This window comes from Kryptolebias marmoratus, linkage group LG7 (genome assembly GCF_001649575.2).
Source record: "Kryptolebias marmoratus isolate JLee-2015 linkage group LG7, ASM164957v2, whole genome shotgun sequence".
NCBI classification, from domain to species: domain Eukaryota; kingdom Metazoa; phylum Chordata; class Actinopteri; order Cyprinodontiformes; family Rivulidae; genus Kryptolebias; species Kryptolebias marmoratus.
Window position 1 is genome coordinate 16,319,953 of NC_051436.1, and position 11,495 is coordinate 16,331,447.

An 11,495-nucleotide genomic window follows, 5' to 3' on the forward strand; every position below is an offset into this window, starting at 1 on the left:
TGGGCGGAGTTTCCTCCTTGGTTGGTGACATAGAAGGAGGCGGGGCCAGCTGTGGCAGACTGCTGTAGAACACTGAGGAGGTTAATGTCTCCGTGTTTATCAGGGAAAATGGAAGCAGAAAAAGAAACAAGTTTTGTCAAGAAGAATACAGGTTTGACAACATGTTTTTTATTTTGGTCTGGGGTGATTCTGACAGGAACTCCAGCCCCACATTTCATGAGAGGAACCCCCAAGATTTCCAATGATCTCCCCACAGTCTTCAAGGAGCTTTTTATCTGGACAGTGTGAGGCGGTGGGTGCCGGTCCAACAGGCGGGGGTCCTTCTACTGAAGGTTTGTACTTCAGGTGCTCCTCTTCTAAACATTAACTCCACAGTCAGTCTCCAGACTCTGGGTTGTAATTTTCACCAGGAGCTAAACAAACCACATCCATCCAACCTTCCTGTCCTTCAGGAAGCTGAAGAACGACTCAGCTGTTGGAGTTTTGTGTTGATTAACACAACTAATTACAACAAACTGAACCATTTCACCCCCACACTGTCTGCATTTATTTACTGCCTTGTTGGCGTTCCTGTGCTTGTCAGTCCATACGTCACACTTGGGAGTGATCACGGAAAATGTTGAAGAGACCCATAGTAATTTTTTTCAATCTTTGATTATTAATTTTAAATTAGTGTATTTTTTAAATGAGAGTCTCTGAAAATGAGCACCTTTAATGACTTTCGTTTGTTTTGTTAGCTTCAAAACACTTCTTTTCCCCTTTGAAGCAGCGTAACAGACTTGTTTTGTTATCCTTGTGTCACATTTCAGGAAGACAGGAAATGTCCAGCGACTCCCTGGATTATGGGGGTCATTTCTTCTTCTTGTTCCCTCTCTGCAGACGATGCTGTCTCTCCTTCAGCAGCTGCCACACTGTTACAGAGGCTCCTGAAAAACAAGTGTTTGTCTTTACTCAACTAATAATGATGACCCAAAAATTATTATTTCTTTTTTTTAAAGGTTTTTTGTGTAGATGTTTCATGCTAAATATGTCAAATTAAAGTTACGATGCAACTACCTACTTAGAGATGCAGACAAATGTATTTGTAGCCTTTTGTTAAAGAAAGAAAACCCCACAAAGGTCACTGAACAATTTGAAATTGACATAATTAATATTTAAAAAAAAACAACAACAACAACAAAAAACAATTCATTACTTTTTGCTTTTGAATTTTGGCTCACCTGGATTATATAGAACAAACTAATGAAGCTGGCCTTGACTAAAAGGATGGTACCTTCACTCAAAATTCTGTTGCTCAACCTTTTGAGGCGATCACTGCAGTCAGGTGATTTCTGTACCTCTGAGCCTTCTGCACCTGTCCACAGGTGTTTTGTCCCACTCCTCATGAACAAACTGCTGCATCTGTCTCAGGTCTGAAGGGTTCCTCCTCCAGATGTTTCAGCTGCTTCCACAGATGTTGAACAGGATTTAGATCAGGGCTCAGAGGGTCACTTCAGAACGGTCCAATGGTTGGTTCTGAACCATTCTTGGTGTTTTTAGCTGTTAGTTTTGGGTCATTATCCTGTTGGAGGATCCATGACTAGAGACTGAGACCAAGCTTTCTGACATTTTGCTCCAGAACGCCTTGATAGTCTTGGGATTTTATTGGACTCTGAACAGATTCAGGACCCCCTGCATCAGATGCAGCAAAGCAGAACCAGAACAGAACCAAGCCTCCTCCATGTTCCTCTGTAGGTACAGGGTTCTCTTCTTTGTAGGTTTCATAATTGGGTCCATTAACACAGAGCTGATGGGACTTGATGCCTAAAAGCTCCAGTTTTGTCTCATCTGTCCAAAGGACGTTCTCCCAGAAGCTTTGAGGCTTCTTAATATGCATTTTGTTAAATTCCAGTCCGGCTTTCCTAAGATTTGGTGTTCTGCTCTGCCTTCTTCTTTGGCTTCACTTTGACTCAAACAGACTGATGCTGTGATCTGACTCTGATGACCTTTGACCTTGGAGTTTACCTCTAATCTCTTTGGAAGTAGTTCTGGGCTCTTTGGTTACTATTCATATTATCCGTCTCTTCAATTTGTCATCAGTTTTCCTCTTGTGTCCACGTCCAGGGAGGTTGTCTTCAGTCCTGTGGACCTTAAACTTGTGAATAATCTGAGCAGCTGCAGTCAGAGGAACATCCAGCTGCTTGGAGACGGTCTTATAGTCTTTAACTTCAACATGCTGTCAATCTTTGTCTTTCTAAGCTCCTGAGACATCTCTGTCCTCAGCTTTCTGTGCTCCATGTTCAGTGTGTTACACACCATGATACCAAACAGCACTGTGACTACCTCTCACCCTTTAAATAGGTAAACTGCCAGTTTCATTAGTTAGTTTTTTCTTTAATTAAACTACTGTTGAACCACAATTAAAAAGCAATGACAGATTTTTAGGAGTTGACTTTTAGTATTTTTTTACTTTCTTCTAACAAAAGGGTACAAATTCATACAAATATAGTTTTATACACCTTTACACTGCTGTCAGTTTTGCATTTCCTGGTTATTTGTAAAGGCAAGTAGCATCAGCAGCTAGCTGTGGCACTTCCTGTATGCCTTTTATAGTATTTTTACTGAAATAACTATGTAATGTTTTGTTGATGTGTTTGCATGAACTGCTATGAAATTTCAAGACTAGAGCTGTTTTAAGATGACAAATTTAATAGCAGTAGCTGAGAGTCAGCTTATAATAAATTTGCAGAGTAGACTGATCTGTTCTCAACTGCAACAGGATAAGATGAGGATTCATTTAAGGATACAAAGCACTTTGTTAGAAACAAAACAAAAGCTACTACCCCTAACCCTCAACATTATCTTCAGAGTCATGCAGCCCAGAGCGGCTCTCAGTTAACAGTAAAGTAGGAACACTTCAGGAAAGAACTGTTTGGAGGGGAAAACTGCTTTTTGTCTGACTTTTCCTTCTTACCCAGAGCCAGGAGAGGCAGGTAGAGCATCAGCACCGAGCGGGGGTAAATGTACGCAGAGTTGGAGGCTGTTTGCTCCATGTATGGCAGCGCGTGGTAAAAGGTCACACCTGTGGGAGAAACAATAGTTGGGTTTTAGTAGAAAAACACACAAAGCATTGTAGTGATTGTTTTCAACGCCAGCTGCTGAGGGGTGAAAGCTGGGTGGTAATATTCTTGCCTAAGAGAGTGTGTGTGTGAGGCGCTGCATGTGATGAGGCATGCTAAACCAGAGCAGCTGAAAGTCAGATTTGGACCGATAAAGATTCAGCGCTTCATCGGAGTTTGGATGCACAACAATCAGTGTTTATAAGACTACTTCACGGTGAAAGGACTTTGGCGTTCTTTTATTGTTGTTATATCCTTTTGTGTTTTAAAAGGCAGCAACGGTTCAAAAAACATGTAAATGTTTGCAAAATTAAATATGCAAAACATAACTTTAGTTTTATCAATTTAGAATTTGCGATTTCCTCAAACACTTCCTGACATGTTATCATCTGCACGTTTGCCAACTCGTTTCCTGTTCTCCCCTACCCTTCACTTACACAACAGCAGCCTGTGACGCACAATAACACAGAGCGTGCCGCCTTTTGTTGTGAATTCGTGGCCTGCAGATGCTTCCCGGGTTGGTTGGCTGAAACTCTGCCTCACCTTCAGTGAAGACCGACAGGATGTACAGGGGGATCCAGAGGGTGTAGCGGGTCCACAGCATGCCGACGGACGGTGTGTCCATAACACACAGCAGCTCGTGAGGATACCTGTCAGCACGCACATTTCATCACGTTAGTAAATGATTCATCCATGAACTGCCTCTGGCTAATAATGAACTCAGAAGGGAAATGCATTAGAATGCTACAGTTGGCCATGTCCTCTTTAGGGGTATTACTTCACCGTCTCACTTCCTCCAGATGTGTTTTCATTGGAAGAACCACAATTTAATTTACACTTAATGGTGATGGCTCAACACCAGCACTCTCAGTCTCATGACAGGGGAAATTATCCACACTTAATGACGCCTTTTTAATTTCTCCAGGCCCTGCAGTGTGGTTTACAGTTTCTCATCCACCCATACACTCATACAGTGCCTTCTGTTATATATTTTTACACTCTATATGCCTCATTTTTTATATTCTCATTCATACACAGATAAGCATATCAGGGACAGCGTCTTGGATAATGTCCAAGGACATTTAAGCACTCTGCTAGGGCTGGGGATTGAACTCTCAACCCTCCAATTGGAAGATGACCACCCTGCCATCAGCTGATATCATTTTAAGCTGCAAATGTACTGTTTTGAGATGTAATTTGTGGCTAACCTATTATGATAGAGTAGCATCAAAACATCTAGTTGTAGCATTAAGCATGCCGTGTTTGGATCAGTATTCACTTGGACATGAAGAAAATCATTTGTCTCACTTCAACACGTAACTTCTCTCTGCCCTGTGCAGAAACTGAGGAGCAATGTTTGTGTTAGGTGGAATACAAGGCGCCGTGGCCTTCATCTCTACAACGATCAGAGGATTAGTTACAGTTTCTTATCAGTAGTTATGGAACACGCTGCACTTACAACTTCAGAGACTGGAAAAAAGTTAGCTTTTTAACCACTAAGACCATGTAAAATTATAAGATACATACTTTTTGATGTGCTGAAAGAAACGCTAACCTTTTAATTTGCCTTATGTTTATATAAATGCTTTAACATGGACTTTTTAATGATGTCATTGTCCTTCACCACTTGTTCATGTTTTGTTTGTAAGTTCCCTGACAGCAGTGAATAACAAAAATGATTTGAAGTGCTTTATTTGATTAGATTTTTATTTTTCATTAAGGTTTGATCTCAGGCAGGATGTGCATGTACTACAGGTGTCGAGCATCGTTCCATCTTCACATCCCTCTTCTGGCAAGACGCTGGTGAAGCAAAATCAGCGGTTGCTCTTTCTTCTAGGATTGTTCTGAGTGCTTTCTGTTTTGCATTTCAACGAAAAAGACCACTGGACTCAGGTAAGATATTAGGTCTTCATAATCCTAACACAGAACCCTGCTTTAAAACGGTGCCTTTTCAGATATACTTGGGATGTTTTGATGTTTTTTGAATTTGTTATCAGGAAGCAGGAAGATGTCATGTTTGGAGGATCTGGTTTTTGGATCAGACTTTGACCATTTGAAACAACTCAAACCTCAAATATTTATAGCAGTTTAAGCAAATACTGCTGTGGATTTTAACACCATATTTTTTGCATCAAAATATCTATTTTGGGTGGAGACATTTAACATGGTTTGTTTTGCAACGTGACTCACAGAACTTGTTGCAATGTAGAGTTCCAACCGTCAGTCTTTAGTGTAAGTACCAATAGTTTAACCCTAACCCCTTAAGCTCCTACACACTAACTTTCAGGAAATAACCAATGGATGTACATGTACAACAGATTAACTTTTAATTAAGTTCACCTGACTCAAGATGGCCACCGCAGCTAATCAACCTTAGCGAACACAAAAATGACTCAGTCCGTTTTTTAAAAATTTTGGAAAATTTGGTGAGGTAGTAGCGAGTAGTCATTCCTAATAATGTGAGTGATCTTTGTTTAAAACTATTGGAGTCAACCCTGTTTGTCTGTTAGCAAAATATGTTGTGAATTACTGGATGAATTTTAACAAAACTTTTTTAAAAAGTAATCATTGGATGTAAATCTACAACTGATTTAAATTTTGGAATCAGTCCAGTTTCAAATGGCTACCACAACTAATGAACTTTAGCAAACACAAAAGTGGCCATAACTCAGTCAATTTTACAGATACTCAGCGAAGAATTAGTGAAGTAGTAGTTAAGAGTCGTCCCCAACTAATATTCTGGGAGCTAACCGGTTGCACAAAGTCTCTGATTACAACTTTAGTTTAAACTACTGGTGTCTGTTAGTGTAATATCCCATGAACCACTGAACAAGTTTTAATCAAAGTAGTCACTGTATGTGCATTTCCAGCTGATTAAATTTCAGAGTCAACCCAATTGAAGTTTGTTGCTACAGCAAATTGACACAAAAATGACTATAACTCGAGCAACAGTTAGGTGTGGTAGTAGCTGAGAGTCATTCACAACGCATACTCTGAGGTCTCGTAATATAACGTGAGGCTGTGCACAATATAAGGTCTGACGAAAAAGGTTTATCTGTGAATAAATCTGTAAATTTGTGTAATTGTACCGTAGCAGGTCCAGTATGTTCCACAGGAAGAACTGCACACACACAACGGGTTCGCTTTGGAACTCCTCCAGCATGATGAGCAGGATCAACAGAATGTTCTTCTCCATCACCTGAGGGATGAAAACCACGGAATGATTTGATGAAAACAACAGGGGTGCTGTTTCCGGACTGAGCTGAGACCCACCTGGATAAATCGAGGAAGGAGTCTGGCTTTCTCAATCCCGTCGGTGATGTGGAAAAGCTCCAGGATGGAGAGCAGCTGGCAGAGACTCATCATGAAGCCGACGGAGTAAAACATGTCGGCTAAAGCATCTGAAAGACAAAAGCGGGGGTCATTGTACCTGGTGGTGCCGCCTAATGAAGGCAGCCCTTTTCCTTTGAACCACTCATGACTTAAAGAGGCAACTGTGTTTATTTAACCAGGTGTAAAAGGCACATGCTGGCCCTTCTCATCATAGGAGCTTAGATTATAGCTGAGGCATGAAATACAGTGGGTCATATGCTTTCCTCCGTGAAATTATAGGTCTTAAATTGGCATTACTGTTCAGTCTTCTCCCTTACCTTGACCAAAGTTGAGAAACCTTGCAATGATGTTGGTCAGGATCCATGTGTGACCACAGAACTGGAACAAGTTATATGAGAAAATGTAGGTGCGCCTGAAGCTGAGCCTGCAGGAACAGACAGACCCATCAGGATAAAATAATACAGAGACTAAACTATGAGCATTTACATCGTCCACTTTTACTTTACTAATACATGTCTACATGCTTTATGTAAAAAAACAAAAACAAAAAAAGAAATATATTCTCTGCTGCTTAACTTTGCAGACACTAATGTCTTATAGGGACAAACTTAAAGGAATCATTTTGGTTGTTTTTTAACAGCTGTTTAAGTCATTTAGGTCTTAGCTTCAGTATGCAGTAATCAGAGCATCTCCGTTTGAAAAGTCAGGTAGGATTCCCACCCATGAGACAAGTTCAACACTGTGCTGACCACTGAGCATGAACAAAAGAGCAGATTTCACCATCGGAAAAAAGAAATGCTGAACAAAATGCCCAGTAATGTACAGCTATGTGTGCAAATGCTACACTCCAGATTTTATTTCTAATTCTCTCAACAATCACAAAATCCAAAAGGAACTTGATGTAACTTTTACTAAAAGGGTTGTGTTTGGCTTGTTGTAGATTGTGAAAACTTATTTTTTAGTATCCCTGTCTAGATCCAGTTTGTGCTGCCAGGGATCAGCATGCCCGGGGGTCTAACCCGCCACCTGACTTACACGGCACCCGACGCTGCTCTACCTGCAGGTGGTGGGCTCACAGGGAAGTGGCTTCTTGACCTTCTCTTGAAGGCTCGGCCACCAGGCATTTGCAGGCAAGCTTCCCCCCAGGCGTAGACCTCTTCCTGGGTGAGGTATCCTAATGAAGGATTTTTCTCTGTCAAGGACTTAGAATTGCTCCTGGGGCCATTTTGCCATGGGAGACCCTATCAGGGGCCTTTGCCCCAAACAACAAAGTCCCAGGGATCACAGGAATACTCAAACACATTAAGGTGGCCATTTTTGCAGAGTCGCTGAGGGGGTCATGGGAGTTTGACTCGTGTACATGTGTGTACCTGTAGAAGGCTTATGAATTTGTTCGTTGAGGTATTCTGTGGAGTTGCTGGATGAATATAGGGTACCAAGGTCGTTTTTAAGGGCTGTCCTGTCCTTGTATAACCAAAGAAAGACCCGTGTCCACGTCCTCAGCACAAAGACAAGCTCGTTCTCAGTGCAGGTTGGACTCCATCAGGTCTCTCCCTCGTCTCAGACAACAGCTGGATGGTGCCTCTGCTCTGAGCATTAAGGTTCTTCAAACAAATGAGTCCATGTGCCAAAAAGGAACCATTTACATCCTGAGCAAAATGTTATAGAAGCCAGTAGGCACAACTTCTGAGTCCATTGTGTAGCTAGATCACTGGCATTCTTTAAAAGTTGGGTTTAAAAAAAAGAGTCTAGTTACATATTAGCTCTTTTTAACAGATCAATGTTGTGCTTTTTCCCTCTTGTTGACCCTTCAAAGCTGTTTTACACTTTAAGTCATCATCACTAGTTTACACCCTGCAGTTCAGGTCCACTCTGAACCCTGGGGCTGGAGGGCACCACAATAAAGCCATCACATCACATCATATGTGACTTTTTACCTTTGTGAGTTTTTTTTATGTGGGAGATCTGATAAGTTATAAACAACTTTCACCTTCAGGTTTGAAGAAAACATTTGGTGCTAAAGTACAACAGAAGTCTGTGGAAGCTTGGCTGCATACTTTCATTCTGGGATGAGGCAGGTATCAAACCATATGTCTGATAGCTCATAGAAACAACCATCTTGATGCCTATATTCTGGTCCATAATTTGTTTATGTACCAAAAAGAAGTGAGAAGAGTTTGCAAAAGATTTGAAACGTTTAGACAGCTGACAAGTTAGTTTGGCATCAACTGTCAGCTGAACATTTCATGTGAAAATCAACAAAACTCATAAAACTGTGAATGTGTAAAAACTGCAAACTAGATCAAAAAGTTCAGTTGTATAAAGTCCAACTTTCTGTGACACTTTTAAACTTCAGGTGATGTTTCTGAAGTGAAGAAGAGCTCCAAACGGTTGGATTTTCACCTAATTCCCATTCATCTCCATTAATTCTTTTTTTCCCCAGTTTATTTTATTAATGAATTTTCTCTATGATGTGCAGCAAACCACTACCAAAAGTCACAGCACACCATTCCCCATTGAGCTGCATGTTTTGGTGTATAAATTGCAGGTTTTATTATAAAGCTGAGAGACGAGAAACAGACAAAAAGGCTTGAGCAGGGCAGAAATATGAGCGCTTGAATGCTGATGTGTTGCTTAATAACCTTAGTGTAAATGGGTGGACCCTTCATAAGATCCTCAGTGGTGCTATAAAACCCCATCAGCAACTCCAGAGCACATAAAGCTATAGCAACACTACAACGTCTCCCTGAATCTATAATCTATCTCCCAGGTGAAGACTGAACTTTTCAAACAGCCTGAGTCGGCAGAAAGCTGCCAACAAGAAGATCAGCAGATCTGTCCTCATTAAAACTTGGGATTAACTACAGCCTGTCATTCCTAAATCCACCCTGAAAATGCACAGCATTCCTTTCGTGGCAATCACTAACTCTGTAAGATACTCACATGCTTTTTTTTTCCTGAAGTGCTCCTTCTGTTGCAGGCAGGAGAAGCAGCTCATAGTCTCTGGCTGAGCTGAAACACACTCATGGTTCCAGGAGCAGTTCAACAGTTTTCACGTGCTTCTTTCTTCATCCTCCTACACGAGAAGCACCGGAAAGAACCCTCCCATGTCTGCGATACTGTGTGTGTGCAGGGCTTCCTCTTGGCTGGCTGCAGCTGCTGTGACTTCACTGTGAGGAGGAAGTAAAAACATTCCATGTGTGAGCCAGACGTTGAATAGTCCCAGCCCCCTTAAAGAACTGCCTGCCTCCCTGCCAAGAACAGGCTGAGCACAAAGGGACGGGTATTCCTAACATCTGGAATGTCAGGGATAACAAAAGGAACGACTCCGAGCAGGTCAGGGCCCGGAGCAGAAAATCTCCACCTGCTAGAAAACATGCGTGACCCTCAGGGTCAGAAAGTTTCCGTGGTGTGACCTCCAGAAGGAAGAGAAAGTACAGCTTGTTGTCTTACGGTTGCAGAAGAGCTCTTGCCTCAATGAGTGATGGCACAACAGAACGAACACATCCACAGCATGAAGTGTCACACTAAATGCTGTTTTATCCTGCAGGCATGGAGTCAGTTCAGTTTATTTACTGTATATAGCATCAATTCACACAAAAAAGCCATTTCAGGGCACTACACAATAGAAAATAGCTAGTCTAAATCATAAATCCAATTAAGTTAAAAACAGATCCATAGTCAGTTTATTCATATTATAATGCAATATGAAATAAAGCACTAAAACTGCAGAGCTTAATGAGCTGAAGATAATTAAAAACAATTTAAAGGGCTGTCTCTGTGCTGTGGCTTGATTTAAAACCAGATTGGATTTTTTTTTTTTTTTTTTTTTTTTGAGAGCACTATCAAGTTAAGACTTTACTTTTTCAGGAGAGGCTGTTCTTTGGTAGTGTTTCTATTTATAAATGAAAAATCATCTAGTCATCTTAAAGTGGGGTTCTATGGAAATATAATGAGCAGTTATTATCTTACCTGCTGTAGATAACTTTTTTGAACGACCTCAATGTGGAGAAAGAGTTTAATTCTGTCAGGACTGACGAGCTAATGGCTAGTCTGAACTAAGTGGTTATAAACCTTTTGCTTTGCTGTCAGTTTCACATTATGCAGTTTTTTTTTATTTACATAGAATCCTGTGGTTATTTGCAAGAGCAAATGCAGCGGCAGCAGCTAGCTGTAGCAAATTTTCTGCAGAAATGTTGTAATATTTCTGTTGAAACAAGCGAAGCAACGTTTAAATATTAACGTTTGCACAAACTGCTATGAAATGTTAGAGACTGGAATGGTTTTAACAATCCACTTTGGTCGTGACTGCATTCAGACTAGCTATCAGCTCATCAATTCTGTCTATTAAACTGAGGTGGCTCAAAAGGCCAATCTATAACGGGTAAGATATTAAACATTCATAGCATTTCTACAGAACCCCACTTCAAAAGGGCTGAAATATGCCTTTAAAGCACCAAGGTCATTCTTCGTAACACAAGGTAGTCATTGTCAATTTGCTCAACTCGGGAACTTTCAGAGTAAAAAGCAAACACATAAAAAAAATCTAATGACTTGAGTTCACTATAAAATCTAACAAACAGGACACACTCAGGTTCTGTCTGAGCAGAACTCTGAGGGCTGCATATTGCTTTTAAGATGAAAAGATCTATAAAACGCCTGAGTTCATGTTTATTTGGACACACAGAAGCGAGCGGTTCTGCTCTCCACAAGGTGGTGTGCATCGCTCTCTAGTGGTGAAAGGAGTTCAAGTCAGCATCTTCAGGAACCAGATGGGTTTTGGTTGAGTTTTGCCGATGTGGATCCTTCAACACGTACAGGTGCTGGTCATAAAATTAGAATATCATGAAAAAGTAGATTGATTTCAGTAATTCCATTTAAAAAGTGAAACTTGTATATTATATTCATACATTAAATACAAACTCATATATTTCAAATGTTTATTTCGTTTAATTTTGATGATTACAAATGACAACAAATGAAAATCTCAAATTCATCATATCAGAAAATTAGAATCTTGTGAAAAGGTTCAAAATTGATGGCACCTGGTACCACACTCTAATC

The 11,495-nt window shown here is 40.6% G+C and overlaps 1 protein-coding gene and 1 long non-coding RNA gene across 3 annotated transcripts; one reads left to right on the top strand and one right to left on the bottom strand.

Annotated features, from left to right (window-relative positions):
* Positions 1-282: 282 nt before the first annotated feature.
* hacd4 (3-hydroxyacyl-CoA dehydratase 4) lies at positions 283-9,608 on the bottom strand. 2 transcript variants are annotated; one of them, XM_017427022.3, is made up of 7 exons: positions 9,375-9,608; positions 6,749-6,855; positions 6,372-6,499; positions 6,188-6,285; positions 3,642-3,748; positions 2,954-3,061; positions 283-926 (listed from the first exon to the last, which is right to left on the bottom strand). In XM_017427022.3, coding segments are annotated over exons 1-7 (627 nt in total). In that variant the 5' UTR covers positions 9,377-9,608; the 3' UTR covers positions 283-849. The 2 variants fall into 2 exon arrangements, with proteins under 2 accessions (XP_017282511.1, XP_017282510.1); XM_017427021.3 differs by having other exon boundaries at positions 6,188-6,297; positions 9,375-9,605.
* Positions 3,053-6,132, top strand: LOC112450874. The gene is made up of 2 exons (XR_003039605.2): positions 3,053-3,772; positions 4,820-6,132. It is a non-coding gene; the product is annotated as an uncharacterized LOC112450874 (long non-coding RNA).
* Positions 9,609-11,495: the final 1,887 nt, after the last annotated feature.

Coding starts and splice junctions, on each gene's coding strand:
- hacd4 (XM_017427021.3), bottom strand. Junction 6,500..6,748: donor GTTTCTCAACTTTGGTCAAG/GTAAGGGAGAAG, acceptor TTTGTCTTTCAG/ATGCTTTAGCCGACATGTTT. Junction 3,749..6,187: donor AACATACTGGACCTGCTACG/GTACAATTACAC, acceptor GCGTGCTGACAG/GTATCCTCACGAGCTGCTGT.